Here is a 16,330-nt window from a genome sequence, read left to right as displayed (position 1 = left end):
AAGAATTAAATAGAATCGATATGTCCCTTTCAAATTCACTAGAGCCACAGATTGATGAAGGTGTACGGTTGAATGTCATAGCTAAAGTATCAGAACAATCAACGAGCGACGAGTAGAGTAAAAAGATCATTAAATGATCACTTTGTAAGTAATATTAAAGTAAGTCTAATTGCTGATATTTTTCGTTCATAATCGATGTAAATATTTCTCACCAAGCTACAACTTGTCTTACGCATACTGAGTAATCATCAATGACAATTGTTTTAGAAAAAAATAAATCAAATTTTGTAGCATGTGTTACAAATTAGTAATATCTAAAAGAGATGAGCTGCTTAAGCAATTGCCATGGCAATACAAGTGTTTATTACATAATTTATAAATTATTTTTTGTAATATTTTTTTAATGAACGACTCGTTTTCTCTGCTACGTAAGGAGACTGAGGCAAATCGTTTGACAGTAAAACAAAAAAAAGAAAGAAAATTAAAAATACATAACAAAATTTTACGAATCATTACATCTCTTCTTTATAGACAATAAAACGTAAACTTTGAGTAAACTAATGAGTGAACACCGTAAAGAATTTCTAGAAAGCACTTCTTTTTGTACTTAGTAAATGCTATATATTTAAATTTCCATACTTGTTTGAGTTTTCTACATGCTAAATCAAGTGGCTTATCTCAAGAAAATGGAGATGTCAAGCTTATCTTTTCATGCTAGACATGCAGTAAAGACGGTGCTATGACTATTATAGTACATGAAAAAATAAACATTTTACTCGATAGATCTTCCTTGAATAACAGCCTCAATGTCTTCAACGTTTAGTGTTTCGTACTTCAGCAATGCTTCGGCAAGACGCTTATGTTCAATTGAATAACTCTGAATAATATTCTTCGCTCGCTCGTAAGACTCCTGTATAAAAAAATTGAGTTAACATAGCGACAAATAAATTAAACTAGCATAAACTGCTAGTACAAAACGTTTGTCATAATTCATAATGGGTTAGCAACAGGTAACGTTGATACCGCTGGCTAACAATAGTATTATTTCCACAATGTAAAATGTCATATAAATATAGTATAGCATTGAACAGAATCATGACGTAATGAAGTAATGCACATCATTAACACACATACTTTTATGAGTCGTTTCACTTCATTTTCAATCGAGTTGTGTAATTCAGGACTCAATTTCTCTTCATCAGTAATAACAAGTGGACCAACCTAAAAAAATTGACATCAAAATTCATTAGATGAAAAGAACAGGAAAATGTTGTTAAAATTGTGCAATATATCTTTGTTTTTCCTAAAATTACCTTGTCACTCATCGCGTATTTTGTCACCATGGCTCGCGCTATTTTATTTGCTTGAAAGAAGTCGCTCGATGCTCCTAAAAATAATGGCGCAAATCTCACGTGAAATAAGCTTTCTGGTTCAATATTTTTGCATGTCAACATCAGTGACGAGGGAAGTGGAGGGGGGGAAGGGAGCAAGAAATCGGTCAACGACCGCTGACATATGCCAAGATTTGACCGAAATAAAAACTGAGTAAGAGTGAAGACAGAACTACAACCAACAGTCAAATCTTGTATGTAAAGGTAAAAATACTAAATGAAAATTTCAAATAATTTTCTAATATTTCATGGGTTTTGTATCATTACAAAAATAGATAAAATACTTCTTTAAGCCCACCGCGTTTGATATTTGACTAATCTGTCACGAATGACAAATGTTGTTGAAAACTTCCGAGCACACTAGGACATTTTGTCGATCACACTTGTCACGAATAACAAGTACGCGCGGCAAGTTTACCAGTGTGCGGCGGGCTTTATATACAGATTTTAATGATAAAAAATTGCCCTGTTTTTCCACTTAAAGTGCAGTCCCCAACGACCATTCGCTTGTTTTTTCTGTACCCCTCAAAGCTCTAACGTATGGAGGGAGAGGTTTCTAGATAAGCAGGAGGTAGCAGGCAGCTCGTAACTGAGCTCGAAAAAAACAAAAGATAAGAAATCATAAAAAAAGGTATAATACCAAAAAATTGGGAGAAATATCGTTTTTAGTTGTATCCTAACTTATTTATGCATAAGAGGTTTTATAAAATACAATAAAACGCGTGCGATGATTGGCCAATAGCCGTGTCATCCAGTACAAACCGATCTGAGCTCAACGAATCAAATCAATTAATCAATCAAAGAGAATTTGCAAATAAATCATGGATACATGTTAGAGGAAAAATCAAAAAGTCTGTATTAAATTTGTTTGTTTCGCATTATTGTCATTTTATAAAAGAAATAAAAGATGTTTTTCGTGTTTGCACTGGATTATGGGTTAATGCAAAATGTGAGAACTCTCCATCTTCTGTCTTGGGCTTGCACTGATGTACTCTCGAGTTCTCCCAAAGATCTCCTCGATCTGAATAAGTCTAAGCAAACACAGGAAACATCTTTTATTTCTTATATCGATGAAGCTTACCACTAGTTATATTATCACTGCCAAATACGAGTTCTTCAGCGACGCGACCACCCATGCATACATCAAGTTTTGCCATTAACTGTTTTTTTGTCCACGATAGTTCATCCTTCTCAGGAAGCTGAGCAACCTAATAAAAATAAGAAAACATTACTGTCAAAATATTACGTATGATCAGCGTATGATATCAACCTCGCGGCAATACAAGCCCCATGTTGTATGAGCCCACGATGCAGCTTGGGAATGGTGTCTTTAGCAACGTAATGCAAGTTTGTCGTAATTTATTGTAAACGACTCGCTATGATGGTTTTCATTAATAATATTAAGCAATTCGTCGGCAACAATTTCAATAGTTTCGTAAAAGCCCAATAGCATAACACATTTCACATAAACAACAATTCTCTACATTTAGACATGTTTCGGCAAACAATATACCACATTACAACACCTACAATAAAACTGAAAGAAACACTTAACCCCCCTCCCCACAAGCAGACCAGAACTGAAATAGATTTACTACCTCAGAACCATTTTCAACTTGAATATATTTTCATAAGAAATTTAATGCAGCTTTTTTTTCATTTGAATATCTATGAGATACGTAGCTACTTACCAAACCCAAAGCATCACCACGTGGTACAATAGTAGCTTTATGTAACGGTAAGGCTTCTAAATAAAAACATAACTTATTCTTATACCACACACAAACATAATTTTGGGGACTGGGATGAGGCTTTAAAACCTGATGTATAATAAGCAACCAATGCATGTCCTCCTTCGTGATAAGCAACAACTTCACGATTCTTCTGCTCGATAAAAGCACTTTTTCTCTCAGGTCCTAAATAAAAGATTTACCTTCACATAATTACTGAAATAAGATGTAATTGGTCTACAAATATTTTCAATGTTGTAATGAGTTCTGCATTTTAATTAATACAGACTTCAAGTTGTTATTAAGATACTCAAAACAAGGAAGTTCTTTCGAAATGGACAGCCTTGGAAACATTCCTTGCCAAAAATTTGTTTCAGGTTTGTGAACTTTGCACTCTGTGCATCTTACCCATTATTATTTTATCCTTTGAATATTCCAAATGTTCATTATTGACATAAGCATGACCTTCACTTGCTGCCTTTAAGGCGGCTTGATTCACCAAATTTGCAAGATCGGCACCTTATAAAGACAAATTCCCACGTTAAAAATGAATGCAGCAGCTGGCTTTACCCAAACTTTTCGTCAGTTCTAAAAAAATCTTGCTTTCTTTAGAGTCAATTTTCACCGGAAATTCCAATTTTTGTTTTTTCTCTTGAACTGGAAATTGAGTTTTTAATCAAGCTACAATACTGCATGTATGCTCTTTCCTCACCAAAAAAAAGTGCTGCGTTGAAAGTCGACAGAGGAATTTAATCAATCTTCCCAATAGCAGCAATAGTGCTCACAATTAAACGTTAAAAAACTACACACGTCAAAAATAATTGACCTGCGATTAATGGGGAGGGTGGTCTCTATATCAGTTGGCAACCCAAGATAAAGTTTGGGGACTAGCTTTTGACAATTATCTATTTCAAATCTTTTATGATAAACAGAAAAACACGTGATCGTCAACTGTATATCAAATGTAATATACTCATGCATGCATCATAAAACAATCAGTTTTAGTAAGAGACAGTTCTTCAAGAAGGATTGTTTACCATAACAACAAAAAAGATACAATAATGCAATAAGCTTAAGATTTTCAACATATATTTTATAAGATACCTGAAAAACCTGGAGTACCTCTTGCCAAAGTCTCTGGACTAACATCTACATAAAAGAAAAAGTTTATAATCTGGTTGTCATACAGGCAAAGTGCTAAGGCAAATAAACTATCAAAAATTATCCATCACGATTATCCAAAACTTTTTTTCAAAATAATTTAAAGGATGTTCATTTATAAGTGTCTACTGCCGTATGGCAACTGTAGAACGACACATCTACAATATATGTATGTATATCTTAGGATCGTTGGGGGTACGACATACATCAATGACATGTATGTACATCTGAAGATTGCTGGGAGTAAAACAAACATCAATGACACATGTATGTACATCTGAAGATTGCTGGGAGTAGGACATACATCAATGACACATGCATGTACATCTGAAGATTGCTGGGAGTAGGACATACATCAATGACACATGCATGTACATCTGAAGATTGCTGGGAGTAGGACATACATCAATGACACATGTATGTACATCTGAAGATTGCTGGGAGTAAGACATACATCAATGACACATGTATGTACATCTGAAGATTGCTGGGAGTAAGACATACATCAATGACACATGTATTTAAAATTCATTACCGTCCGCCATCTCTACTTTTCCAAGATGCAACTCAAGAATGCTTTTACGAGCACGAACATCAGGCATTGGGACGGTCACACGGCTGTCAAAACGTCCAGGACGAACTAAAGCTCTATGAAAATATCGTGACGATTAAATTATAATGTATAGAATATTTAATGTATAAAGTGGGAGGAATATTTTAAATTAATGCAGTTAACTTACTTATCAAGAATTTCAGGAAAATTTGTGGCAGCAATAACGACAATACCCTCAGTTTTATCAAATCTATAGAATAAAAGATGTTTGAAATTCTACCATAACTGATGCACGCAGTCAAATCTATACATTCAATAATGGACGTTTGGAAAACTCTACCATAAGAGATGATAACGTTGTGTAGGGGACATCATAAGTATGTGTGATATAGTATATTTTATAAAGCAATAATTTGTTCGATGCATTAACTAGTGCCATAACATTAACAATAGAATGCATCAACGAGGAGTTATAAACCTTACCCGTCCAATTCAACAAGAAGTTGATTCAGAGTCATTCTTGAATATGGTTGATGATCACCAACACTTCGTGTGCCTCCAATTGCATCAAGTTCGTCAATGAATATTATACAAGGAGAAAGCTCTTTCGCAGAAGCTATGAATCAACAGTTCATATTTTAACAAATATTGATTCCTAACATTTAGTTGCAACTTATGTACGTACGTACGTCGATAATTCTAGTAACTTTTCTTGCTAAAACAACCAATCAACTGAGACCTTCATAAGTATAACTGTTTATAAGTATAACTGAGAAGCTAGCTTATGAACTTGAACAACTGAACTTGAACATAACCCCCAAAAAATGCCTAAATTTGCAGGCCACTGAAATGAATTATACAAATGCATATGATGGCTTTGGTCAGCAATATAATTAATGGGTTAACGATTAGTTATCCGATACTATCTGCATAATATTCGCAATGCCATAAAATTCATATTAACAACGCATGCGTACAGTGAGATAAAATGAATACGAACCAAAAAGATTTCTAACTCTAGCAGCGCCAACTCCAACAAACATTTCATCGAATTCAGCTCCAGAACAAAAGAAAAAAGGAACTCCCGCTTCGCCGGCGACAGCTTTGGCAAGCAACGTCTTACCAGTTCCTGGGGCACCAACCAATAAAATACCTGAAATTAAAACAACAATCATTTAAAACCACAAAAGATGTAAAGTTAGCTCACAAGCATGCTAGATCTCCAACCTGATGGCAGCTTTCCACCAAGCTTGGTAAATTTTTCTGGTGATCTTAAAAACTCAACAATTTCTCTTAATTCAAGTTTGGCCTCTTCAACCTACGAGAAAGAAAGTACTTCATTTTCTACGAGTCCCTTCAAATGCAACAACAAAACAAAAAAAACTCACGCCTTGAACATCAGAGAATTTTACTTTTTTGTCTGAGCTGTCCGGTTGAACTTCCTTTTGATTTGAAGTCACTGAAAACACGCAAGATTAATGGTCTTTTGCTGAACTGATCGTTGATTTGTTTGCCAGTAACCAATCGAGAACATTTGTTCAAAATAAACTGCCATAAATTATGATTAAGTAAAGCTTCTAAGCAGGGATTACTTGATCTTACATCCAGTGAATAAGCTCTCATGGTAAAAGTAAAATTACACAACTAAGTATATCATACGTACTTCTCATTTGGAGTTGCGCCTCCAGAACGGATACAATAAGGAAAAGACCTATAAGAAATCTTAACGTATTCCACAGTTGTTCTTTGAAAAATGACCCTAGGAAACAGGAAAATAATCAAGATTTAAATGAAGAGTAACTACGTCTAAAGAAAATGACAAGTTACAGTTATATGGAGATGAAATAGCATTTACTAAAAAACATACAGGACGAAGTTGTTTAAACGAGCGATAACATACTTCTGGTTAAAATCGTCATGACAAAGAATTGACACAACTGATTATTTATAAACTGTATATCTTGTATTATTATAACCAATGAAAGATTAATGCTCATATTTATCACAACTAGTTTTACGTTCATCATCATTCATAAAACATGAAAAGACAAACTGATAAACTGGTCTTACGTACATACGTTTGTCAAAAGTTATTAAGAGATATTTAAAAATTAACTTGACTAACGTTTATCATTATTCATAGAAACGACAACTGGATTCCCTTCACTTCCTAACTCGCTGGAAGATGATTTTGCTGGGCGTTGACGAAACGAAAGAAATGGCTTTCTTGCCGCCTAAAAAGAAAGAACGTTTTGTATTTAAATGATAAACAAATTTGCGAAGTTTGACTGGTTGTCAATTGCTTTGAATTGTTCTTAAGAACCTTTCTTTCCTTATCCATCAACTTTTTTATACGAAAGAAATTTACCTCGCCAATTTCATCATTTCTTATTTTATCCGTCATTACAAGCGCCTGAAAGAAGATAAGAGATTTCAAAGATTTCAAAATGGCGACTAAACATTTTTAATTTCAGTGTGTAAATTGTGTAAATCTATCACACAAAGATAAAAAAAATGCATATGAAACTCAAAAAATGTATCAACAATCAAACGCAATGACCTCTTTATATTGATTAATTTGAATTATTCATTGAACAACATATACCTTATAATACTCTCTATAAACTTCATCACTACTTTTATATTTCCCACTTTCATATCTTCGAATGACATAATGTGGATCTTCACTTACTATTGCCTAAGATAGATTTAAAGCTGTACTAAACAAAAAAAATGCTATAAAAGTTTTTCCTTTTACATTTAATACATGTTAGATTATGAAGTCAGCAAGTACACCATTAAATATTTAAATTATATGGACAAAAAATATAATTTGTTAAACTCTAAAAAATATGTACATAACACATATTTTTGTCATTTCATGCAAGCTAAAGTAAAAGTATATATTTATTTTTTATAGCAGCTAGGGTGAGAAAAAAATTGACAGTATTTTATGTTTATTTGTAGTTACCTTTAAATAGTCAGCCTGGGCATCTGGATCATTGGGGTTATCATTTGCTCTTTCTTCCAAATCACGAATTTGTTGAGCAGAGTAAGTGTATATATTTCGTGTAGAAACTGTTGAATGAATAAAATGAAAATATATGAAAGAATGAATGAGTGAATGAGTAAGTGAGGAGTGAGTGAAATGAGTGAGTGAGTGAGTGAAGATGGGATGAATGAATGAAAGAATGAATGAATGAAGTAAAGTAAATGATGATGATGATGATGATGATGATGATGATGATGATATGGAATGGAGTGATGAGTAAAAATAATCATGAATGATCATGATCATGAAATGATCATGATGATGAAATGAGATAAAGTCAAGTAAATGAAGTAAAGTAAATGAAATATGAAAGTAAAGTGAAGATGTCGATAAATGATGGTCATGAATCATCATCATGATGATGATCATGATCATGATGGATGAATAAAGGATAGGATGATGATGATGATGATGAATGAGGAGTGAGGAGGAGGAAATGAGGAGTGAAAGGATGATGGAATGATGTCATGTCGAATGGAATGATGAAAATAAAAATAAAAAAATGGAATGGAAAATGAATAAATAAATAAGTAAGTAAATAAGGAATAAATGAAATAAATGAATAAATGAAATGGAATGAATGAATGAATGAATGAATGAAATGGATGAAAATGAATGAATGAATGAATGAATGAATGAAATGAATGAATGAATGAATGGAATGAATGAATGAATGAATGAAATGAATGAATGAATGAATGAATGAATGAATGAATGAATGAATGAATGAATGAATGAATGAATGAATGAATGAATGAATGAATGAATGAATGAATGAATGAATGAATGAATGAATGAATGAATGAATGAATGAATGAATGAATGAATGAATGAATGAATGAATGAATGAATGAATGAATGAATGAATGAATGAATGAATGTTTGTTTTAACAAGCTGACCCTGTCAAAAGAAGCTTATTTCACAAGGGGAGTGTGCAAATTATACACAAAGTGAATTTTAGAATAATTTAGAAATTCAAAAATTTACAAAATGAAACTAGATTTATATGATAAAAAAAAATATGAAGGAGGCGGTGACAAATTATTTCACATTATAAATTAAATTAAAATTTACAGATGCATTCATCAACGATCTATGTCAATGAAAATTTTCCTTTGAAAGGCAGAAAGGGATTTCCTGTCTCTATTTCTAGGGGATTAAAATTCAAGATGTGTACCCCATTGTACATAAAGCTTTTTTCATACTGTTAAATACAAGGAGTTGATAGACAAAGACTACTAAAAATATCACAAAGATGATAATTTGCCTTTTCGCTTTTATATAAAAACATATTGGAGAGTGACTTAGGAACCACATTATTTAATATTTCTTACATGAAGAAAAGTGAAATCTTTCATGGCAACTATTAACACAAGATGAAATAATTGTGTATTTGACATGGTAAATGTAAATAACAACATGAAATACACTGACAGAGTTTTGCTTCAAAAGTAATTGAAAGCTCTATTTCCTTATTTAAGGCTTTTACCATGCTTCAATAATAAACACTACCTGCACCATTTTTTCTTGACCACATTGGTTGTAGGGATATCTTATGCCACATTGTAGAACTTGATCCAAGAAGTCTTGATGACCTAAAACCTTAAAACATTGAAACGAAAAAATAAATACATGATAGTCATTTATGAACAAACACAGATTTGACAATCTTTGAAACATGGAGTAAAATTCATTCATGTGCAAAAAATCACATTACAGTGTCAAAAAAATGTAGAAAAGAACATTTTATAAAGTTGTACTGACCTTCGTACAAATTTTCAAAGAGCCTAAAATTTACAACTACACTGATACTTGTATTACTTAACCTGGCAACCAAACTACTACCTATTAAACTCCTTTTTTTCCAAACAAACAATGTGCTAACAAATGGAAGAATTTCTTATATACTATGCAAAAATAAGTACCATGTAAATTCATGGTAAAAATATTTTACAGAAGTCCTACCATGTTTATTTTCATAAAATGATTCTCCAGATATATATGAAGTTGCCCATGGTTGCAAGACTATTTTGTGTGTAGGTAAAGTGATTGATAGGGGTGAAAGCAGTCTTTGCCAACCATGAGGGAGGTTTTTCAACAGTTCAGAAATTGGTGTCTGACTCTGAAACAACAATACAATAAATGGTTAAAATACACAACTATTTATTATTACAAGTTTAAATTAAAGTGATATAACTTATTGCAATGACTTTCTAAAAGGTTTTACATTTGTGAATACAGTGCAATTGCATCTCGTCTGCTTCTTCCCTCTTGCCTTATAAACCTTTATTTTCACAATTTGCAAAGCTTATTGTCTCTCTTAAACTTCAAAGGGATTTAATCAAATTTTAATGAAAATTGCTCTCATTTGACCAAAATACTGTGCTATATACATGTGCATTGGAAAAGTAAAAGAAGACATTTCTTTGCAAAAGATATCTATTTGAGCACATCAGTGGAAGTTTCATTCAAATGAGCTACATATAAACTACCTTTACTTCATATTCTTGTTCATATGGAATAGACTCGTGATGTACTTTCTTTTTCAAACATTTTAAATATGTTAGAAAGCCAGGCCAAACTGATGACTTCAGTTGATGAAGATGACCAGTTAGTTCAATAAAATTACTAAGAACCTAAAAAGTGAAATGATTATGAAAAATTTCAACATGAAATTTGATAATACTGATAATACTGATTCAGCATTTTCCAATAAATTCATGAAACAGTCTTTATATAATGGCATCTTCACTGTAAAAATTCCACTGGTTTTTAAATGGTTACTATCCGTTCTTTGTATGTTAGGGCACGTCTAAGTACAGAAAACAGTGCTAGCTTAGCCTAAATTAGGTAAAAATGATCAAATTAATTGCTATTTAAACAGTAAGTGAAGGCATTATGTACAAGTAAAAATCTTAAACGTAAACAGACTTTGATAGATGACAAATTCAGCAATACTGTTAAACAACAAAAAAAACTGTGAGAAAAAATGCGAAATTTCACAGCTCCAAAACTACTTTTGTCAACTTTTTGAGTATCAACTACGTCAGACACAATTAAATCTTTGACATAAGTCCCGTTCACCGCACTAACCTGATAATTTAAGCCAAGCGACGATAACATATCGAATTTTCAAGGCACTAACACTTTTTCAAGTCAACTTTATTTCGTCATTTTTTAACCTTTTCAAAAATGAAATATTGAATTGATAAACCGTTCAATGACAATGCTGAAATCGACAAATTTTGTTGAGAAATGAAAACCAGTGAACTATAATAATAACTGGAGCGATAACTCCCATAGTTTTTCCCATGATTGTTTAAAGCCAAACTCCCCCCTGATATAATGCGTGTTTTCTTGGCGACTGACGTTAGTTTAGGCTTGTTGGCAGTTAAAAACAGTGAAAAAATTATTTGTTTTCGTTTTTTTGACACATTTTGTGCTTTAAAATTGCTTCTACCATAATTAGCGTATGCCTCAGAAAAATACTTCGAGGAGAAGCATAATCGGCAAGAATCGTGGACGATTGTTTTTAACAATAGGCGGTAGAAGACAGCAAATTCGATCGGCACCGCGCTGTTTCTCTTTTGCAAGAGGCAACGAAATTGATTGCTACAGCTGAAGATTTTCATCCTAGAGAAAATGCCAGCCTCGATAGTAAAGCACAAGTTGTTTCTTCGTCGTCAGATGTAGCACATTCACATCATACACAATCGTATTCGTCTCCATTGATAATGCAATCGTCGAGAGTAAACAGCTCACAACGCTTTTTGGGCAATTTCCGAAACCTTTTTCTCCATACCGAGACAGAAGAAGAAGTGTAACCTCGGCTAGCCAATCTACTTTTTCCCAGCCCAAGTGCAGAAAACAAACTCAAAAGGCTACACCATACAACAAACGGGAAACCTGGACGCACGTCTTTTTCTCTTTGGCCAACTGTAAGCAAAATGCTGCTCCTAGCTTGGAGCTCAAACAGCAACTTCAAGGAGCAGAGCTGGGGAAAAGAAAAATTACTTTTCAAGCCAAAGCAAATGCAGTTGAGTTAGAATTAAAAAGCTACTAATATATTTAAATTTTCTGATTTCATCATTTTGCTTATGGTTAGAGAACAAACTGTTGAAAAAGAAGTTAATGAAAAAAAAATTAACTTGGATGATAAGGCATGTGTTTTGAAGAAAATATAGCATTCCTTGCTGTCATTGTTTATAAATGTATTTTTCAAGCCTGTTTGCTCTATAGGAAGAACTTTTTGAGCGCAGATGTACATTAAAAGGAAAATATGACCTGCAAAACTTTCATGTATTTCGTACGCAAAGTGAAAGGTAAACAAACAATAAAATAGTACAAATATATCGTACATAAAACTTAAAATAGTGAAGATTTTTCAGTCTAAAGAGTCCTATATTCTCGCAAAACCAGTATTACCGATTCATTGATATCATTATTGACAAATAGAGCCGTAGCTGCTTCGCAAACGTCGGTGTTTTACACAATAAAAAGGCTCGTTCTGTTTACAACTAAAGCAAAATTTTTGACGAAGCGATAACGACAACAACCTTCCTCGTGCCATTCCCTTACACGGTCAAATTTCGTACTCGTTGTCGTAGTCGTACTCTAGCTAAAACTCCCTAATAACTCAATGAGTCCGTACTCTAGCTAAAGCTCCCTATTATTTACATACAGCCAGACGGGTGATGCGGCCATGATATTGCCTTATTTGGTGGTGGAATGCACGTGCCCGTGTTCCATTTCCGTTCACAAATAAAATTGGTTTCTGAGTGCCATTCCGAATGAAATTACTCCGAATGAAATTACTCCGAATGAAATGCTCAAATGACAGCACTTAATAACGAAAACTTTTAACTTCAAAAGTGAATAAATTAATATTGACGGATATCACACCTCATACAGGCTTAATATCTTTATGCATTGGCTGGGACTTTTCCATTTGATATTACCATTGGGGTGGTCACTAATTTCTTCTTTTCTTGAAACATTCTTCAACATTTCCGTGGAATACAAGTTGAGTTCTTTCAAGAATAAATTCTTTTGTATTGTATCGTCCATATGGAACCTTTGCAATAAAGTTTTTCTCGACGTTTGTAACGTATTGTCAACAATCGAGGAGAATGAATCAAACTCTTCAAAACATTCCAAGTCATCAGGTCTGTGAAAATCACTAAACTTGATATGGTGTAAATTACGAACCACAAGCTCGAACGGTTTTGTCTTTCGATTGCTCGTCATTCCTAAAGGTATTGTCATCTGCTGGATCTTTTCTGAGTAGCGAGTTAAAATTGGAAATTGCAACGTTTTCGATAAAATTTTCTTTGACGTAAGACACTTGCGACAGACACGCAACTTATGATAATTATCGTCGAGAGCTTGACGAATATAGGCTGGAAATGAAACTCGCGTCACACAGCGATAACTTTTAAAATGAAGTGAACCACAAACATCACACCTCGGCGAGATTTTTGACTGAACAATTACCTCATCTATAAAAAATATAAGAGAGAGATTATTTGCTATTCTGCAAGAATTGAAAAAAGAGAAATACGCCATTTTGAAGAGTATTAAGTGAAGATGTATTACCGTTACTGCGTTAAAGCACTAATGATATTGCGCATTTAATAAAAACGACAAGTTTTTTTTTAAAAAAAGGTGTCAAAAGATATGTGAGTTTTTGTCAGTTGTGGTATGAAGATGTATTTGCTATAAAATAAAATAATCGACCCTTGGGTACCTTGGGTTCAAATATATGATATCTAATAATATCTTTGTTGGAGTGCAAATGCAAGGTTAATATAAAAATCTGTACTCAAACGGGTGAAATGGGTATACATTAACATTACCAGCACTGCTATCCTTATCATTTAAATTTTCTTCCTCGCTCAAACTTTCAACTGATTTAATACCGTCTGAAGAATCTTCTTCAAAATCACTACATTACAAAGATAAAAAATATTTGAAAAGATGAAATGACATAACCTTGTTTTTCAATAACAACAACAATTTAAGTTGTAGCCAATGACGTAACACTTTGTTTCTCACAGTCAAAACAATAATTTTTACGGGAAAAATAAACAATGATAACGTAACGTTCTGAAGTTTGTATACAAAGTCTAACGAGATGATTTCTAAAGTAAATCGTTTGAACCCGGTATCATTACATGTTTGTAGATGTAGATCGTCCAGGTAGGTATAGTCCTGAGAAGGACTGTTTTTGTTGTGGTTGACTTGACGTTTCGACAACCTTAGCGGTAGTCATCTTCAGAGTGGTAGTAATCTTCATCTACATCTTCATCTACATCTTCATCTTAGCGGTAGTCACCTTCAGAGTCAAGAAAACTTCTTAAGATGACTACCGCTAAGGTTGTCGAAACGTCAGTTAACAACAACAAAAACAGTTCTTCTCGGGACTATACCAACCTGGACGATCTACATCTACTAACATGTAGAGATGATTTCTAGAAATTTTTGAGTGTATTTTTCAAAGTTTCAAAATAATTTTCCTCATACATCTTTCACAACCCTACATAGTTATCCAACAGTCAAGGATAATTCACAGTTTTTTTTTGTCTATGGATGTTTGCCGAAGTAAAGCAACGCGCAAAGCTACATAAAACATTTCTACTTCTTATTATGCTACTTTTTTACATTTTACAGTTCTTGAGCAGCAAAATTCTTGCAAAGTTGAATGTATATCGTTAACGGTCATAAAATAATTATTGTTTTAAGGATTCCTTCCCACCGTTTTTCTTTGCCACAAATGTCTTCTTTCCCAAATAATTCACCACTAGAAATCTAAGTAAACATTAAGCTATGATCAACTACAAACGATAATTATACGATAAAAATGGTTGACGGCTTCATTTGAGTTTTAATCAAACCTTTATGGGAAGTTTTCACGACCTGGTATTAACGTCTATGTTATGAAACTTATGAAAATTTTCTTGTGAATGTCACGTGATTCTATTATATATGATTACAAGTTTGTTTATATCGCACTTTTAAGTACATCTTTACATTAGTACAAGCACATAAAAATCGTTTCATACCCTGTAACACTGTACCCAACGAATCATGTCATTTCCTGAACGAGTCAATTCCAGCCATAGGCCTACGGGAGCCATCATTTCTGGAGGGGGGGGGGGAGTAAATAATTTCCCCAATTCACAATGAAGAAAATCGATGGTTGACATTACAGTAGGTGAGTTACGCAAGTCTTTTGCGCGCAAAAAGAAAAACTAAAACAATTAAGTATTTGAAAAATATTAAGAACCTCTTGCATAAATTTCCAATTTTGTTTTTAAAAATGTTTCGGAAATTCATTGTAAGTTTTTGCTTAGGTAAAACATCACAGGCTAATGTTTAATTACACTAGCCATAAAAACAAACAGAGATTCATACACAACTGAATTCTCGATGCAGCAAGATTGACATTCAACGAAAACAATTATTTTTCAAAAAAGCTTACTTTGCATATCGCTTCAGAAATATTTGAATAAATTATAATTATAAACAACACCGTTTTCATTTTACTAGCAAAATTAAATACCTAAAATTTTCCCATCATTTCTAGCAAACAATTATTATTGCTACGGCGATCAAAATGAAAAATATAATAAACACATTACCTACGAAATATCCTGTGAAAAAGACGATATTCGTGAGTTTGTGCAACTGCGTCGGACCAATGCCACGCTACACAACTCAGATCTGAACACACGGAGAAGACACAGTCCAAAAAATTACAAGACATACCTTTTGCACAAGATCGTTCGCGGTTTTTGAAATTCTAGACTGCAGCCACAAAAATATCCCCAATATCACCTTACGCTTAGAAAGACGAGCTTTAAACGAACTTTTTACAAGGCTTTCTCAATGAAACCTTTGATTTTCGATAGACTGCAGGTTGTCAACAGTCAATATTCTAAATGCTTGGAAGTGTCCGAAAATAATCGAAATTGAAACAATGACGTAACAATAAGAACGAAAATCTATTGGACCATTCAATGATATGTTATTATTAGGTTACATAGTAACCAATGTTAATAACTTATATCGGAGGAACCGGTAGAAGCCTGAGACTAAGCTAATAAGGAATATAAATGACGTATTTATCGTGGGCAAGACTGAGGAATCTAGCTAACATAATTTGATTCAATTTGCAAACTAACCTATATTGATATTGATGTACAAAACATTATAGGGATCAAGTTTAAATCGTCTTTTTTTCATATACATAAATAAAATGACAATTTTTACCAGTGTAAAAAACAGTTGAATTACCACTTCTTAACTGAACTATTAACATTGTTACTCCATTTTAAGACCAACATTTTATTTAGAAATTGAAATCGATATCATCATACGTAACTGGTCTTGCTTTGCTACGCAAACGTTCAGCTATGCCAGCTATCTCTTGTTCATCACTTA

General features: G+C 33.1%; 1 protein-coding gene and 1 long non-coding RNA gene across 2 annotated transcripts; both read right to left on the bottom strand.

Annotated features, from left to right (window-relative positions):
* Positions 1–261: 261 nt before the first annotated feature.
* Positions 262–11,201, bottom strand: LOC124456521 (ATP-dependent zinc metalloprotease FTSH 4, mitochondrial-like). The gene is made up of 23 exons (XM_047006944.1): positions 10,982–11,201; positions 10,381–10,524; positions 9,854–10,010; positions 9,401–9,490; positions 7,807–7,913; positions 7,441–7,533; positions 7,204–7,248; positions 6,961–7,069; positions 6,499–6,594; positions 6,224–6,294; positions 6,063–6,153; positions 5,836–5,988; positions 5,319–5,451; positions 5,023–5,085; positions 4,818–4,930; positions 4,226–4,270; positions 3,530–3,640; positions 3,212–3,307; positions 3,083–3,138; positions 2,473–2,599; positions 1,314–1,387; positions 1,135–1,221; positions 262–910 (listed from the first exon to the last, which is right to left on the bottom strand). Exons 1-23 carry the CDS (start codon positions 11,009–11,011, stop codon positions 773–775), a joined length of 2,229 nt encoding a protein of 742 aa, XP_046862900.1. The 5' UTR covers positions 11,012–11,201; the 3' UTR covers positions 262–772.
* A 2,033-nt stretch (positions 11,202–13,234) lies between these two features.
* LOC124456523 lies at positions 13,235–15,615 on the bottom strand. The gene is made up of 4 exons (XR_006952326.1): positions 15,529–15,615; positions 14,643–14,695; positions 13,744–13,832; positions 13,235–13,386 (listed from the first exon to the last, which is right to left on the bottom strand). It is a non-coding gene; the product is annotated as an uncharacterized LOC124456523 (long non-coding RNA).
* Between the last annotated feature and the right edge of the window lie 715 nt (positions 15,616–16,330).

Source organism: Xenia sp. Carnegie-2017, unplaced genomic scaffold, assembly GCF_021976095.1.
Source record: "Xenia sp. Carnegie-2017 unplaced genomic scaffold, XeniaSp_v1 HiC_scaffold_51, whole genome shotgun sequence".
Taxonomy (NCBI): domain Eukaryota; kingdom Metazoa; phylum Cnidaria; class Anthozoa; order Malacalcyonacea; family Xeniidae; genus Xenia; species Xenia sp. Carnegie-2017.
Note: the sequence above shows the minus strand (reverse complement) of the source record. Positions and strands in the feature narration are given on the sequence as shown.